The sequence below is a fragment of the Hemiscyllium ocellatum genome, chromosome 12 (assembly GCF_020745735.1).
Source record: "Hemiscyllium ocellatum isolate sHemOce1 chromosome 12, sHemOce1.pat.X.cur, whole genome shotgun sequence".
NCBI classification, from domain to species: domain Eukaryota; kingdom Metazoa; phylum Chordata; class Chondrichthyes; order Orectolobiformes; family Hemiscylliidae; genus Hemiscyllium; species Hemiscyllium ocellatum.
The window spans coordinates 42,598,181-42,616,741 of record NC_083412.1 but is presented as its reverse complement, the minus strand read 5'-3'; the positions used below and the strand labels follow the sequence as shown (position 1 = coordinate 42,616,741).

The 18,561-nt window shown below is 40.6% G+C and overlaps 1 protein-coding gene across 1 annotated transcript in view; it reads left to right on the top strand.

Moving 5' to 3' along the window:
• The window catches only part of pola1 (polymerase (DNA directed), alpha 1), a 268,722-nt gene that overhangs the window by 197,429 nt on the left and 52,732 nt on the right, over positions 1 to 18,561 (top strand). The window contains exon 35 of the mRNA XM_060833523.1: positions 5,651 to 5,767. Within this exon, the coding sequence (XP_060689506.1) occupies positions 5,651 to 5,767 (117 nt within the window). The remainder of the gene's footprint in view (positions 1 to 5,650; positions 5,768 to 18,561) is intronic.

Genomic DNA, 18,561 nt, shown 5'->3' with positions numbered 1-18,561 from the left:
TCTCGATTTTATGCATTTGTTTGAAAATCCATGCTGGTTCCATTTTTGTTTCTAGACATTCTCCTCTCCACTGAAGTTAAACCTACTGGTCTACAATTGCTGTGATTACATGGGGTCCCTGATTTACAAATGTCCAAATTATGAATGCTTATACTTGCAATCATGATCCCATAGGGGTGTGTTAAGATGAATGTTTAAAGGTACAACATATAGATGCTTATATTAGATTATTTTATATTATCTTATATTGTCTTCTGAACTGCACACAAAGTGACTTGCCAACAGGCTTGAGAACAGAACCCGTTTGCAAAGTGGGAACTGCCTAGTTTCTTGCGACCTTTTCGCACAAAGGCATGATGTTTGCAGTTCGCCAGTCTTCTGCCTCCTCCCCTGAGTCTAGGAAACACTGAAAGATCATGGTCAATGTCCTTGCTTTGGATCCTATAATTTATTCATGCTGCTGCATTTTAGCTGTTGTGCATCTTTTATACAATCTCTCTAGAAATTTAGGTTGTCCTCACCCAAAAGTATACAGTATACCTCCTTTACTGTAGACTTCTGAGTAGGGAGAAATAAATAGAAGTTGTCAATAAGCTGTATAATGCAATTCACTGAACCTGTGGTAATTGCATCTTTGCATACTGCTGCTTAACATATTGCCCTAACATAGCTTCATTACTGTCCATACTCAGCCTTGATGATGAAGCAGGGTTTTCTACCCTTCATGTTGAAACTTGATGTGCCTCAGTGGAAGATGCTGGATGGCTCAATCTATTCCAACTTTTATAGTTGAGTGTTTCTGTATGTTTGTGAATGAATCTGGGTTGAGATTCATCGATGCAAACTTTATTAGTACCTCTCATTGGAGTAAATTTCCTCTTTCAGATTAACGTTATATAGAATTCTTTCGGGGAATAACATTTTGGAAGGTCAATATGAACTTGAGATGTGACACTTTGCTAAGAGTGGTAAAAGTAAGTTTTTTTTTGGTTCTCAAATTGCTCCACTGCTGCCATTCATTTGTAGTAATTTCTGGCCTGTCATTGACAAATTTGCAGAATTTGATTGCTGTGAATATTCACAGTCTCCACCATTGTTGTATTAACCAAATGAGAGAAAGTAAACTTTGGTCTTTTTTTTAGCCAGTAATACCGTTGTTCCTAAATGTTGCAATGGTGAGATGTTCACTCCTTGGCAAAAAGGGAAAATAGAGTGGGGTAATTGTTTATTTTGCACATTCCAACTGTAGGTCAGCATTGGAGCGATGATGGATAAGTCAACAGTTGCAGTTTCATCTTTTTTCGACTGATTAGAAAGAAGGATAGAGAGAGGCAGTTATTTTAATCTCATATAGGAGAAAGGAAGAAATAAATAAAACGTGGCTGTTCTATTTCAATATGTCATTCCCCAACAGCACTTTATAATCAATTGAACAATATAGGACACTTGCAGAAAAAAAATGTGAACTTTTAGTAATCCATTTATTATAAAATTTGTGTAAATTAGAGTCTCTGCTTTTAACAGATTCTGCTGTAAGAGCATGATGGTCCTTGTTATTATCCTTTCAATGTTCTTGTGACAGTGCTGATGATTACTGAAATGAGCAGATCAATAAGTCAAATGGCCAATTGTGTCTATTTGGAAAATCTGCTGCAAAATTCAGTAAATTGGTTGACATTCATTGTGAAAACCTGTCAAATATAAAAACTCATTTCAACCTTAAATTGCTGTCTTCCCCCTTTTACTTTCTTTCCTGTACCCTACACTTTTTGGAAGGGTCTCGAGAGCTGATGGTTTCTTTTGCAAGAATTATTCTATGTTATCGGTCTTGATGCAGAGTTTGGAAGGTGATTTTTTTTTCCCCAACATCCAGCTTTATTTCTCTTACATTAAATATCTAACTCGGCATTTATTACTTTCTGACTGGTTAGTCTTTTTACTTGCACGGTTGGGGGCCAAACCCTGACTTCTCTTTCAGAATATAACAGGCTGGGACCGAATTATCTGATGAATCTCTGATTATGTAGGTTCTTGCCAGAAATGTGTTAAACTATGGATGTTGCTTTTCCTATTTAATCTCGAAACTGAGATGAGTTTTCTAAGATTCCACCATCGCCTGCGTGGAACATTAACGGAAACACTTGTGCAGACGCAGTCATTGACCAGGTTTCTTGACAGTCTCCACCTGAAGTTTGCTGACGTTCTTTCAGGTGATGCAAAGAACCTGCAGAAAATCCAGGCAAAAATACAAGTGAGACCAAGCAGCTTCATTGACACAGCATTTATATAAGGGGCAAGTGTGTTTTAGCTCCAAAATAAATTGAGTGAGGAAATGTGCTCAATATAGATGATATGCAAGTGGCTATATTAATCTTATATGTAGTCACCTCCAGAGATGATTAATAAATTTGACTTCAGAGCTTTCTCTGAGAGGTCCTGAATCCTGAGCACCTAGATAATTTACATCACACACTGAAGGTTTACCAAATATTATTTCATATCAGTTGGTCACATTGCCATAAATGATTCTGAAGCTTTCTTGTCAGTAGTTGTTTTTTGTAATAGTGTACCTTGAGTACTATGCTGCATTTTCATGTATTATTTAACCTACAGATTGAGGTTAATTTTGATTTGTACTCTCATTTTTATTGAGTAAAACTGTGCCCCTTGTGAAGATGTTGCAAGTGTCTTCTGTCTGGAGTAATGCAACTATTAACCGGTCCCCACAAATCCCCTCTGTCTGCCGGATAACGTAGATTTTACTTCATTAGGGCGAATGAAAGACTGAGTTAATGAGACTAAGCACTAAGTTTTAAGAAGTGTCTTTAAAGTAGGAGAGGAGATTTTTCAGGAGGGAATTCTAGAAATGAGCGCCAAGGAAGCTGAAGGCACAACTGTGGAGCAAAATTAATCTGTGGATCTCAAACACCTAGATAGCACAACAGACCCCACTGGCCTCATTGTTCATCACGTACATTGGAAGTCACCAGAGATGCGACCTACAATCCTGCTGTACAAGGTATCCTCAGAGAGTGTCGGCCACAATGGGGCTCACAGCATTCTCTGAGCCAAGTCCACCACACTGAGAGCATCACAGTTTAAAGAAGTCCTTCAGAAACACAAGTTGGCCCTCCAAGCAGCATCGAGGAGTGCCCGTACATTCAAACATGATTGGACCAGACTGTACATACCTGAACTTTAATTCTGAATTAGATAGAGTCATAGAGATGTATAGCATGGAAACAGACCCTTCAGTCCAATCCGTCCATGCCAACCAGATATCCCAACCCAATCTATTCCCACCTGCCAGCACCTGGCCCATATCCCTCCAAACCCTTCCTATTCATATACCATCCAAATGCCTCGTAAATGTTGCAATTGTACCAGCCTCCATCACTTCCTCTGGCATTCCATATCCGTACCACCCTCTGTGTGAAAAAGTTGCCCCTTAGGTCTCTTTTATATCTTTCCCCTCTCACCCTAAACCTATGCTCTTTAGTTCTGGACTCCCTGACCCCAGGGAAAAGACTTTTCCTATTTACCCTATCCATGCCCCTCATAATTTTGTAAACCTCTATAAGGTCACCCCCTCAGCCTCCGACGCTCCAGCGAAAACAGCCCCAACCTTTCAGCCTCTCCCTGTAGCTCAAATCCTCCAACCCTGGCAAGATCCTTGTAAATCTTTTCTGAACCCTTTCAAGTTTCACAACATCTTTCCGATAGGAAGGAGACCAGAATTGCATGCAATATTCCGTCAGTGACCTAACCAATTTCCTGTTCAGCCGCAACATGACCTCCCAATGACACAAGAGGAGGAACAAATGAGATAGTTCAGCCCCGCCATTAGATCTGTGTCCTCAGGCCTACTATTCACCTTGGCTCCACTCCCCTTCAGTACTCCTACCCAACAAAAATATAACTGCCCTCCTTCAATAACTCTCTTTTGGTAGAGAGTTCTCAATTTTTCCACTGCCCTTCTTCACATCACTATCAGCTCCCCTGAAATTATCCAGCAGAAGAAATAAATTCCATCCATCCACTCTAGTGTACCATACACTACGAGGCTGCCAGGTCCTGTTGGGGTCAGGTCAGCTCTCTGTAAGACTAACTCTGCCAGTCCCACTCCCCAGCCCTACTCCCCCATAGTCTTGCAAATACTTCTGTTCAGGTAATTATCCAGATCCCTGTTGAAACCCAGGATCAAATCTGTCTCCGTTACTTCTGGATGCTGCCCATATATTGCGTAAAAACACTTTTCCTGGTGTCACAGTTTAGCCTGAAATCCGTGTCCTCCTCTCTGCCCTTCTGCCATCTCCGCTGTCCAGATCCCTCATGGGTTTGGACACCATTCTCAGATCTCCCCTATCTTCTCTTTGAGGAGAGCAGCCCTAGCATCTCGCATCTATCCACATCCATCAAACCGTGCTCTTAAATATTTTCTGCAACCTCTCTGAAGTCTTTATATCCTTCCGAAGGAATCCTACAGAAAAAGCTGATGGATGGAAGTTGAGAAATTGATGGGAATTTCTGCGTTTTCTGTAATTAGTGGAGGTTATCTCAGAGTACAACGGGATCTTGATCAGATGGGCCAGTGGGCTGAGGAGTGGCAGATGGAGTTTAATTTAGATAATTGTGAGGTGCTGCATTTTGAAAAGGTAAATTAGGGCAGGACTTATACACGTAATGGTAAGGTTCTGAGGAGTGTTGCTAAACAAAGAGACCTTGGAGAGCAGGTTCATAGTTACTTGAAAGTAGACTCTCAGGTAGATAGGATAGTAAAGAAGGTATTGAGTATACTTTCCTTTATTGGTCAGACATTGGGTATAGGATTTGGGAGGTCACATTGCGACTGTACAACACATTAGTTAGGCCACTTTTGGAATGCTGTGTGCAGTTCACATCTCTTTGCCATAGGAAAGATATGGTGAAACTTGAAAGGATTCAAAAAATATTTACAAAGATGTTGCCAGGGTTGGAGAGTTTGAGCTACAGGGAAAGGCTGAATAGGCTAGGGCTGTTTTCTCTGGAACGTTGGAGACTGAGGGATGACCTTAGAGGTTTATGGAATCATGAGGGGCATGGATAGAGAAGAAAAACAAGGGATGGGGCTGTCCAGAACTAGAGGACATAGGTTTAAGGTGAGAAGAGAAAGATTTAAAAGGGACCTAAGGGCCAACTTTTTCACATAAAGGGTGGTGCGTGTGTGGAATGAGCTCCCAGAGGAAGTGATAGAGGCTGGTACAGTTACAACAGTTAAAAGGCGTCTGGATGGGTAAATGAATAGGAAGGATTTAGAGGGATATGGGCCAAATGCTGGCAAATGGAGTGAGGTTAATTTAGGATATCTGGTTAGCATGGATGAATTGGACCGAAGGCTCTGTTTCTGTGCTGTACATCTCTGTGACGATATGATTGGTGATCTCCATTACACTCCAAGCTGGAGCAGGGCAGTGCTTGTCGATCCTCGGAATTCTACTTGCTGCATAATGAATAAGGGGCAGGGTTATCAAAGGAGACTTGGTCTCTTGGTGAACACAAGACACAGTTGTTGTAAGAAAGCTTGAAATTCAACAAGTGGCATTTGAGTCTTATATTGTGGAAGAAAACTTTATCTCATTCATGCTTTTCACTGTCTTTCCTCATTTTACAGGGATGGCTAGTTTGTGAAGAGCAAACCTGCCAGAATCGCACTCGTCACCTTCCGCTAAACTTTTCTCGAAATGGTCCGATGTGCCAAGCTTGTACAAAGGCTGTCCTTAAACCAGAGGTAACTACTTTTGCAATTCTGTTATTGAGTAGTTAACTTCTTTTTGAGGTCCCATTAATTATCAATGTTTTCTCTACAATGTGAGGTATTTGTCAAGAAGTATTTTAAATGTTCTGGTCAGCGATGTTAACTTCCTTTGATCTTAACATTTTCGTATTCTATGATTAGAGTGGATAAGTTTACAATATCAACAGAGAAATTCTGTAAAACAATAGCCAAGCTAGTTATATAAGAACTGTTCATTTAGTCTACTCTCCCACCCTTTCTTGATAAGTCATTTACAGATTTGCAAAAATTTTCCTAATGTTAACTGGGGAAAGAAATTCCATGAACTAACAAATCTCTTAAAGTAGAAGAAATTCCAAGTATTTTCTTCATTGTTTTGATGATTGTAACATTTACTGACTTGCTCGGCAATCAAAAGTTTATTCCCTATTATCTTAAAATTCTTTCCAATTAGAATGCCCATCTGATCCTTTACTGCATGTGCACAAAGATCCACAGACTCTGGTCTCTCCGCGTATCGAAGCACTTGAACACAGATAGTGTCCTAATTAACCTCTCGTTGTATGCAACATAATAGGGTATATCTATGCTTGTATCCCTGGCAGCCTCTTAAACTAAATGCTATGCTCATTAAAACCTCATTAGATAGGGGCTCTGTGCATGTTCCACAAACCTTTTGGGAAATTGGTGCCTGGCAGCATTTTATTTTTCTCGTCTCCCTACTCTCCCACACACATTGGCATGGCATGAATGATGCACTGATATTCAATAGGGTACCCGAGAGGTGGAAAGGCAGGTTGCAAGGGGGATACAGACAGTTTAGAAGAAATGGTTAAATGAATGGAGGAAAAATGTTGACAAATGGAGTGTAAAGTGGGAAAATGTGAAGTTGTTTAAGTGGAGAATAACTCCAACATAAAGGGACTTGGATGGTACTTGTGCACGAAACACAAAAAATTAGAATTATAGGTGCAGCAGTTAATTAGGAAGGCTAACGGAATGTTGGCCCTTATTTCAAGAATAAGGAAGTCTCACTGCCACTCCTCAAGGTGCTGCTGAGACTACGTCTGGAGTTGTCTCTTTATTTAAGATAAGATGTGGTGTCATTGAAGGCAGTTCAGAAGAGGTTCACGTGGGCAATCCCCAGTATGGAGAGATTGTCCCTTGAGACAAAGTTTAAACATCAGCAACATTAGTGAGTTGACTCTCTGTGTCGATAGAAAGTAGATGAAAGATGCTCTGTTTGTCTAAATAAAAAGGTTTATTACATTCGCATTTGCAGTTGCTTTTGAGGGGAGATTTGTCATTGAGATGAATATGAATGAAGCCTAGAATGATGGGACATTATTTCTCTATCTCTTTGTTAATGATGTTTGTATTATGTACTTAAATCTCCTTGGTTTCTGTCATTTTGAATGTGGCTTACTTATTCTTTCAACTGACAAATTGACCAGATCTGAATCTTTGGTCTCCATTTTTTTTTCCAAAACACCACACAGCTCTACTTTTAGAAGTTGCCACTGTGTTCACAGTTTTGCACTAGATATTATTGTATTTGGATTCAGTCAACAGACACTCCTGTGGATGCACTTTCTATCTGTGTATGGTGTTAGAAAAGCACAGCGGGTCACGCAGCATTCGAGGAGCAGGAGAGTTGACATTTTGGCAGAAGGGCTTTTACCTGAAACGTCAATTCTCTTGTTCCTCGGATGCTGCCCGAACTGCTGTGTTTTATAGCACCACTCTCTCGACTCTAATCTTCAGCATCTGCAGTCCTCATTTTGACCTTTATTTCTGTGTGGTTTGGATTGGCACATTTTACTGCTCAAGTTAAATGACAGCATTTTCCATACAGTATTGTAGAATAAGAAGAATAAATGTTGAGGACATTTGCAGGTCATTTAGCCAACCAGAAACATGAGTATCATTAATCACCTAGCCTAACAAATAGAATATCTCTAATGTTCTTTCTTTATGTTCTGATATCTTTCAGTTCATATATGAAGTTCTTTGTCTATTTTAAGCGTATTTTAGCTATTAATTGCTTCACTGTATTTAAACATTTTACTTGAATTCCTAAATAGAGTTACTGTAGGCTTGTTTGTCATGGAAAATCTTCAAAAGTTAACTCAAGGAAGGAAACTGTTGCACGACCTGTTATTCAGCATTGACTCCTGGGAAAGCAGTGGTTAAAGATGAACATCTCACTTGTCAGGAACCACCCCTTATCTATTGCATTGACCATCTATCCTGAGAATTGAGGATCCCAGTTAGCGTGGAGAGGGGAAGCTAATTGTCAATTCGTATGACAATATACTGGAGCATAGAAGGTGCCCTGATGGACCTTGCACTGAATTGTAAACCCTACATAATCAAATTACTTAATCTCTAGTTTCATGCATGTATGCTTCCTGCTCATTACCAATGTCACTGAAATTCTCGTGCCCATTCTTGACACCTCTTTTCTTGTTCTTCTCCTATCATCTACCTTATGTAAACTCTGATGAATCCCGTAAGACCATAAAATACAGTAGCAGATTTAGGCTATTTTTCCCACTGAGTCTGCTCCACCATTTAATTTTGGATGATATGTTTCTGAACCCCAATATCCTGCCTTCTCCCATAACGCTTGACCCCCTTACTAATCAAGAAACTATATATCTCTGACTTCAATACACTCGTTGGCTTGGCCTCCACAGCCCTGTGCAACAATGAGCTCCACGGATTTGCCACCTTCTGGCTTAAGAAATTTCTCCTCCTCTCAGTTCTAAAGAGTCATCCTTTCATTCCGAGATTATGCCCTCTCCTACTAGTGGAAGCATCCATTCTATCCAGGCCTCTCAGTATTGTGTAAGTTTTGTCATATCCTCCCTCATTCTTCTGAATTCCAAGTACAGATCCAGAGTCTTCAATTGCTCCTCCCCCTAAGTCATCCCCCTACGCTCCTGGATCAATAAATTCAACATGCATTGAACTTGTCTTCATCCGCCTCCGAGCTTATTCTCCCAATCTGGATTCCTGCCTATCATCAGAGGACCCCTTTCTCTGCCTCCAACACACCCCATCCACCTGAACACCCCGTGTCAGTCTGTTACCGGCCCTCGATCTCTTCATTTCCAACTATCGTTATGACATTGACCGTCTCAACCTGTCCACCCCCTCACCCACTCCAACTTCTGAACCTCATAACGCACAGCCCTCCACTCCCTCCATTCTAACCCCAACCTCATCATCAGAGAGGAGGGGGAGTACCGTGGTAGTTTAGCTCACTGAACTCTACACCGCTGAAGCCAGGTGCCAACTCTCAGACACCTCTTACTACTGCCCCCTCAACTATGACCTCACCTCCCATCACCAAACCGTGATCTCTCAGATCATTCACAACCTCATCACCTCAGGGGATCTCCCACCAACAGTCTTCAACCTCGTTGTCTGGGAACCTCACACTGCCCAGTTCTAACTCCTACCCAAAATGCACAAGCTGACTGCCCCGGCCAGCCCATTGTCTCAGCCTGCTCCTACCCCACTGAACTTATTTCTGCATACCTTAACACCATCCTGTCCCCCTTTGTCAAGGATTTCCCCACATACATTAAGGACACCACCCACACCCTCTACCTTCTCCATGACTTTTGATTCCCTGGCCCCCAATGCCTCATTTTCACCGTGGATATACAGCCCCTGTACGCATCCATCTGCCATGATGAAGGCCTCCAAGCCCTCCGTTTCTTCCTCTCCCACTGACACAACCAGTACCCTTCCACTGACACACTCATTCGATTGGCTGAACTGGTCCTTACCCTAACAATTTCTCCTGCAAATCCTCTCACTTCCCCCAGACCAAAGGGGTAACCATGGGCACCCTATTGGGCCCCAGGTATGCCTGCCTCTTTGACAGGTACATGGAACAGTCCATCGTCTGCAGCTACGTCGGCACTTGTCCTCACTTTTTCCTTCGTTACATCGATGACTGTATTGGCGCCACCTCGTGCTCCCATGAGGAGGTTGAACTGTTCAGCAACTTCTCGAACACCTTCCACTCTGACCTCAAGTTCATCTGGACCATCTTGGACACCTTCCTCCCCTTCTCGACCTCTCTGTCTCTATTTCCGGCAATCAAGTCACCACAAACATCCACTTCAAGCCCACTGACTCCCTTTTATCTCTACTCTCAGCCTTCTGCCAGTCAGCCAATCCTCTATATTTGCCAGTACCTTGCCCTTAACACCATGTGTTCTGATCTTATTTAGCAGCCTCCTGTGTGGCACCTTGTCAAAAGGCTTCTGGAAATCCAAATAGACCACATCCACTGGCTCTTCCTTGTCTAGTTTATTCATTATCTCCTCAAAGAATTCTAACAAACTTGTCACGTAAGACCTCCCTTGATGAAGCAATGCAGACTGTGTTCCATTTTAACTTGCACTTGCAATCGCATCCTTAATAATGGACTCTAAAATCCTACCAATGACTCAAGGTTAGGCTAACTGACCAGTTTTCTGTCTTCCTCTCTTCTTAAACAGAGAGTTAGATTAGCCATTTTCCATGGCTTTCAGACCCTCCCTGACTCCAGTGATTTCTGAAAGATCGCCACCAATACCTTGACAGTCTCCTCCACTGTCTATTTCAGAACTCTGGGCTGTAGCCCATGTGGGGTCGAGGTGAATAATTCACCTTCAGATCTTTTGACTTCCCCAGCATCTTCTCATTAGTGGGTCTCTACACTGAGCTCTGCCCCCACATAAACTCTTTGGTTCCCATGGCTCCCTTTTTTACTTTGCAGGCTATTCTTGTTCCAGTTATTACAAATGCTCTTTGCTGTTCCAGTTCTGCTGCATTGTGTTGTTATTACTCTCCCTTGGTTCTTGGTATCTGAGACCATTCATCTATTTTGCCTCACAGCCGAGCATTCCTTTTCTCAATTTCTTTAATTCAATATCTCTGCCACCTTTAATAGCCTTATCAAAAATTAGTTCCAAACTACATTTTGCACTATCAAATTTTAGAGCTCATTTCTCGAGAAATAAAACTGAATGTAGAGATGTTACGTTAACCCCATGTTTAACTTTGAGTCTGTCATGCTTGGAGTACTGTGAACCCTTCTGTGCTCATATTAGGTAAAAGATATAGAGGGGCAGGGGAAAATACAATACAGATTTGTATAATAGTATCAAAATAACCTTGATAAAGATTGAATAAGTTATGTTTTTTTCTCAAGAAAAGTGAAGACTAATGAAGATTTTCAATCTTATCAAGAGTTTGATGGGACAGTGCTAGAGAAGATGTTTCTACTGCTAGATCTCAACCGATGGTAATATCGGACAAATCTCAGAATGAAATTTAACTTAATAGACCAGAGTTTTATATTTGCTATTTGTTTACTGTGGTGATCTGTCACTGAACATATTCACGAGCCTATCAATGTACTTGCAATAAAGAAATAACAACATTTATTGCACACAAATGTAAACACTATCTGTGTTACATTATACAAGAACTCATTGTTCTATTATAAATACCTGACATTAATATTCAACGGTCTCCCCAACAAACTTACAAATACTCAAACCTCAGTTAAGTGCCACCCTGTTTCCAATTTGAAGTTTTTTGTTCAGTGGGCATAACTCGAATTGATTTCGTTTTTGGTCAACTTGGATGTTCATTTGATACTATTTAATCAATTAATGTCTCTTCCCGAGACCCTTAAACTACTGACAAAGTTTGCTTATTTCTTGGCAAGGGTTATTTAAATTCCTCTCTCACCACGCTCTGTCTCTAGAGCTTTTTTCTTACTATACTTAAGCCAATAGGGACTTCTTTTCTCCTTTTCTGACTACAATACTGTTGCATTGTCAGTTTTTTTTCTCTCTGTAATTGACTTGCTTCTCACTCTAAAAGTGATGCTACACACACACTGACCGACTGGGTGATTCTGTCTTTCTAAAAGAATTGGTTTCTGTATGTGTCTTCTGATGCCCTGGGACACCCTATTGCGAGGCAACAACTTGCTTCTCTGTCCTACTCTTGTTCCCAAAGCACTGGCTCTTCACCTCTATGTTTTTAGATGCTTTTTAAAAAACCATCACCTCTCTCAGAACTCAAAAATGAAATGAAATCTGTCTCCCCTTCTCAACACTCACAATATAGATATAACAATAGGTACTTGTAAAAACCCAAATTTCCATATAACATTAGGTTTACAAAATTATGAGGGACGTGGTTAGGATAATGGACAAAGTCTTTTCCCTGGGGTGGGGGAGTCCGGAACTAGAGGGCATAGATTTAGGACGAGCGGGCAAAGATATAAAAGAGACCTAATAGACAAGTTTTTCATGCAGAGGGTGGTATGTGTATGGAATGAGCTGCCAGAGGACGTGGTGGAGGCAGAATAACAGAATAGAGGGATTTGACAGTGGAGTCAGCGAAGAAGAGTTTGACTGACTTTTACGAAGTTTAGGTAGCAGCTTGGACTTGTGTCAGAAGACCTGTTTCTCCACATTGACTCCACTGTCAAATCCCTCTATTCTGTTATTCCTCCTCTGCGTCTCCAGCTTTCTCTTCAATTAATCTTTGGTTTTGACCTCATCTAGGAGAAAGTGAGGACTGCAGATGCTGGAGATAGAGCTGAAAAATGTGTTGCTGGAAAAGCGCAGCAGGTCAGGCAGCATCCAGTGATCATCTCTGATCAGAGTGTTTACCTTGACATTCAATTACATTTCCATTGCTGAATCCCATGATCAACAATCTGAAGGTTGTCATTGACCTTCCTGGGACAGCTATGTAATTACTGTGCTTGCTGTGTAGGTCAGGGGCTGGGCATTCTACAGCAAGTAACTAACCTACAGATTCCAAAATTATACTCAGCATTTGTAAGGCACAAATCAGCAGTGGGATTGAATATTTCCCACTTGCCTCACTGAGTGCAGCTTCAAAAATACTTGAAGCTTGATACCATCTACTAAAAAGCAGCCCACTCGAACGGCACCATATCCACCATCTTACTTGAATCTTTATAAATCTCTGATTAGATCACAGCCAGAGTTTTCCACCCAGACTATATTTTAGACAGAATATGCAAGCCCATGAGCGTGTGCAGTGGCCATTCATCAGATGGTAGCTAAAATCATTTTGCCTTGGAATCAACGTTATGTAGCTAAGCACTGCAGCAGTTGAAGAAGGCAACTAACAATCAACTTCTCCCAGGGCAATTAATTAGGGATGGGTCATTAATGTTGGCCTAGTCAATGACATCCACATCATAAGACCATGAAGATGTAGGAGCAGAGAAAGACCATTAGGCCTGTCAAGTCTGCTGAAGAATTCAATGAGATCATGGCTGATGTGACGATCTTCAGCTCCACTTTCCTGCTTTTTTCTCCTTGCCTTTTGCTTGCACCTACTCAGATAGCTGAAACAGCCCATGCCCATATGCAGCAATACATGGACAACATCCAGACTTGGATTGATAATTGACAAGTTACGTACATGCTGCACATATCCCAGACAATGATCATCTCTTACTAAATAAAACTCTGTCTATTTCAGCCTTGAATATACTTAATGACTCAATCTCCTTATCCATTTGTGGTAGAGAATTCCACAGATTGACTTCCCTCTGCAATAGTTTCATTCTCTCTGTCTTAAGTAGGTGACCTGTTATGCTGAAATTTATGCCTAGTTATCCAAGATTCTCTCAAAGGGAAACCACTTCTCCACATCTAACATGTTGAGCCCCCTAAAAGCTTTATGTTTCAATGAGATCTTTGTTTTCCTAAACTCCAATGAGTTCAGGCACAATATACTCAACCCCTCCCCATAAGAAATGCTTTCCATGCTGAGGATCAACCAAGCAAACCTTCACTGGACTGCCTCCAATAGCGGCCCTTCGATAAGGGAACCAGAACTATTGGCAGTATACCAGTTGTGGTCTGACTTGTGCCTCATATAGTTTTAGTGAGACCTCTTTATACTCCATTCACTTTGCAATAAAGGCCAACAGTCCATTTAGCTTCCCTGTTACCTTCTGAATTTGGATGCCAACTTTTGTGAGCCATGCATGAAGACCTCCAAACTTCTCTATGCTGCAGTTTTCTGATATTTCCCTTCATTTAAATAATGTTGACCTCTTCTATTTTTGCTGCCAAAGTGTATAATTTCCCAGTTCTATCTGCTGTGCTTTTACTAACTCATTTAACCTATCTATATCCATCTTTAGATTCATTGTGTTATCCTCACTCCTTGCCCCTACCCACTTGCTTTTGTGTCATCCACATATGTGGCAATAGTAAATTCACTTCCCTCATCCAAGTCATTAATTTATATTGTAAATAATTGTGGCTCCACCACTGATCGCAGTGGTTCTCCACTGGTTACAGGTTGCCATTCTGAAAATGCTGCCTTTTATCCCAATTCTGTATTCTATTAGTTAACCAGTTGTCCAACCATGCTAATATTCTACTCCAAACACCATGGGCTCTTATCTTATTAAGTAACCTTATGTTCAATACCTTGCCAAAATCCTTTTGGAAATCCAAATATATTACGTCCACAGTTCCCTTCATCACTTCTGCTTGTTAACTCCTCAAAGAATTTTAACAAATTTTTCAGTCATGATTTCCACATCATGAAACCTTGCTGACACTGCTTGATCTTTATTATCTATTTCTAAATGCTTGACTCGGACAACGTTTATAATAGATTAACATTTCCTCAATGACGGATGTTCAGCTAATTGGCTGAGAATTACGTATTTTTTGTGTCTCTTAGTGTTGCATTGGCACTTTTTCAATCATTTGGGACTTTTGCAGAATCTCAGGTTTCAAAGAAAATTATTACCAGTGTCTGGAATGAATGTGTTTCATATCCTAGAGTACAATCCGTCAGGTCTGGGGAGCCTATGGCCTTCAGCCCCATTAGTTTCCTATGCACTTACTTTCTAGTGATATTTATTGTGCTATTCCATACTGCACCACCACCAGCACCCCCTCACATCCCTTGATTATTTAGTATTTTTAGATGCATAGTGTCTTCTATAATGAAGAGAAATGAAAAATATTTACTCAATTACTCTGTCCTTTCCTTGTTCCCTATTATTATTTCACTAGTCTCGTTTTCGAAGGGGCCTATGTTCATGTTTCCCTTCTTTCTTAATCATTGAAAGAAGCTCTTGCTGTCCATTTTCCTATTATTTGCGACTTCATCGTCACAGTTTATTTTTTCCCTGTTTATTATTACATACTCCACTTGTGAATTTCAGAAAAAAGGGATTGAGTGGAGATTTGATGGAAATGCACAAGATGATATCTGTTTAGATGCGTAAATAAATTTCCAAAAAGACCGAAATTGAGTGTTTTCTACAGAGAGCTGTCATGGACCTGATGGCTATTCTGCTAGGTTATTCTAACTCTTCTTGCTCTGTCTTGATTCTTTGACTCAGTTGACCCCAACATGTCTCTCCAGTGACCAATGAGATTGCACTTGCCTGATTCCATTGTTTTTAATCAAAACCAGACAATTGCATAAGATGGCTTCTCTTGCTATTTGCATTCAATTCTTTCTTTGTCTCCTCAGATGTATCCTTGGCTCCCTTCTATTTACCACCTTTCTGCTGTCTGACTTCTAATTCTGGCTGAGCATTCCTTTAATCCTGGGTAAAAACTAATTGCCCAGCTACAGTTTCATCTCTTTCCTTGGTAACTGTGTTTGAATCAGAGTGTTCATAATTCAGATTTGCATCATGATTTAAGACCAATCTAATTCCACGACTGTGCATCATACGGCTAAGCCTCTGCCTCACCTCATCTGTGAAACCTCACTTTCCCTTTGTTATCTTTACATTTAACTATTTTAGCATATGCTGCTGGCTGCCCATGTACTGCCCTCTCTAAACTTGAGGTCATTCAAACGTCTGCTGCCTATGTCTTAACTTTCACCAAATGCCGTTCTTCATTGTGCTCATCTGAGATCTACAATGCCTCCAAGTTAGATAGTACCTCAATTTTAACATTCTCAAACTTGTTTTAGAATCACTTCATGTCTTCTCCCCTCCCTATCTCTGGAACCCTCCAGACTCACTCTCAGCTATCTACATTCCTTTAACCCTGGCTTCTTAAACATCTGTGATTTTAATTGTTCCTTATTAGTAGACATAACTTTATCTGAAGCTCTGATATTTCTCTCTAAAGCTCTCTGCCTCAAACATCTGCTTCATCCTTTAGATACTTCTTAAAGCCTTCTTTGACATCATCCTTAATCTGTGGGTACATAGAAATCTGGGGCAGGAATAAGCCACTAAACTCCTTTGAGCCTGCTCCACTATTAAGTATGATCATGACTGCTCTTCTGTCACAATACCACATTCTCACTTTCTCCCCATACTGCTGGATGCCTTTCAATTTTTTTTAAAATTATCTCTTTCTTGAATATATTCAATGACTTGACCTCTGCAGTTTTTTGTGCAACTATCGTCACCTGATCATTAGGTCAGAAGTGGTGATATTTATTGATGACTGCCCAATGTTCAGCACCATTCAGAACTTCTCATACTGAAGCAGTCCACATCCTATTTCAGCAAAACCTGGGCATCATCCAGGCTTGACCTGATAAGGGACAAGTAACATTCATGCCACACTGCTGTTAGGCAGCGTCCATCTACAACATGAAAGATTCTAACCATCTCCCCATGACATTTAATATGACTGTCACTGACTTCCCCACTGTTAACATGTTAGTGTTTACTATTGACCAGAAACTGAACTGGACTGGCTATGCAGTTATTGTGGCTAAAAGATCAGAGGCTAGGAATTCAACAGTTAGTAACTCGCCTGCCTAAATATTGTCTACCATCGACAAGCCACAAATCAGGAGTGTGATGTAAAACAGGAATAGGCATAGACCATCAACTCTTCAAGCCTCCCTGTCAGTTAAAATATCATGGTTAATTCCAGGCCTCAACTCCACTTTCCATACCAGCTCACCAGAGCCCTCAATTCCTCGAAATTTCAAAACTTTATCTACAGCCTCTTTAAATGCTTCCAGTGATCGAGCCTGCATCATCTCTGGGGCAGAAAAATCCAGGCATTCAAAATTCCTTTCCATCGCTTTTAAATAAGTGAACTTTTATGTTGTAACAATGTCCCCTAATTGGTGATTCACCCACTAGTGGAGACATCATCTCAACAAGCCCCCTCCGAATCTTCTACGTTTCAGTAAGATCTCTCCTCAGTCTTCTAAACTCTAATTAATGAAGGCCTCGCCCATTTAGCTAGTCTCAATAAGTCATCCCCTTCGTTCAATGCTGTGAGCTCCTTTTGTATGCAATCACTGTTTATGTGATACCTTATTAAATGCTTTCTGGAAATCCAAATGCACTGTATCTACTGTTTCCCTTTTGTAAACTCAGCTTGTTATATGCTCAAAGAACTGTAGCAAATTTCCTTTTCGTGAAACCATTTTGACTCAGTTTGCTGGAAAAGCTCAGTTCTGAAGAAGGATCTCTGGATCCAAAACATTATTTCTGCTTTCTCTCTATAGATGCGATTAGTCCTTTTGAGTTTGACTAGCAGCTTCATTTTTTTTCTGTTTCTGATTTCCAGCATCTGCAGTGCTTTGTCTTTTTGTTGACTCAGTTTGTGTTCAACTTTTCTAAATGTCTTGCTTTTTCTTACTAAATAATGGACTCTATCATTTTTTCAACAACACATGTTAGGCTAACTGGCCTATAGTTTCTTGCTTTCTGCCACCCTGACTTTGAGGAAGGGTGTCACGTAAACAGTTAACCAATCTGGTAGAAACCTCCTGGAATCCAATGAATTCTAACATATTTCAACCAAATGTCTCCACTATCTCTGCAGCTGCTTACGTGAAACTTTTGTATTCAAGCCATCATATCCTGGTGATTTGTCAGTTCCATTTGCTTGATAAATATTTTGTCCCTTCTGATTCCTTTAAAAAACTGTTAACCATTCTCTGGTTTACCATCAATCTTTGCCACTATGCATGATGGGATTGGATACACTTTTTAATCACTTTTGAAATCCATGGATGGTTCACCCTTCTTGTTGAATGATATAAATTTTTACTGAGAATTATGAAATATCTGCACTGTGTCTGACATTGTTCATCCAGAGGCTTTACACTTATTCTATTTTCCCCAGCTCACTTTAGACAACTCTTCCTTTAGTCCTCTGTAATTGGCTTTATTTAAGTTGAGGACACTTTTGAGAACTGAATTGCTCTTCTTCGAATGAAATTTGAAATTCTACAGTGTTGTGATTGCTACTCCCTAGAGGTCCCTTAAACAATAACCTGTTAATTATTCTACCTTGCTGCAAATTACTCGATCTAAAATAGCCTCTTCCTGGGTAGGTTCTGCAATGCACTGCTCTACAAAGCTCTACATGGTGGAATACTCTCCCTTTGTCTTCAATAACACTTAAACTTGGCACCATTCCAGGACTAATGGCAGCTAGACTACTTGGCACCACATCCACAAACATTCACTCCCTCCACCACTGGCACTCAGTAGCAGCAGAATGTATCTCAATAACTATACATTGGAAATCTCACTAAGACACCCTGCCTAACTGGTGACCTCCACCACCTAGTTATCCATTTCTGTTGGATTGATCTTTGGTATACCTTATTAAGAAAAGTGCACTGAGCTTTGAGTTTTTGTCATTTATTAATGTTATCCGGTAAAGTATACAACTGACTTCCCATTTTAGCAGCGAGGCGTAATATTACTTATTGCAAAGATACTGATTGTGAGCAAGTAAGGGTAGTGTACATGT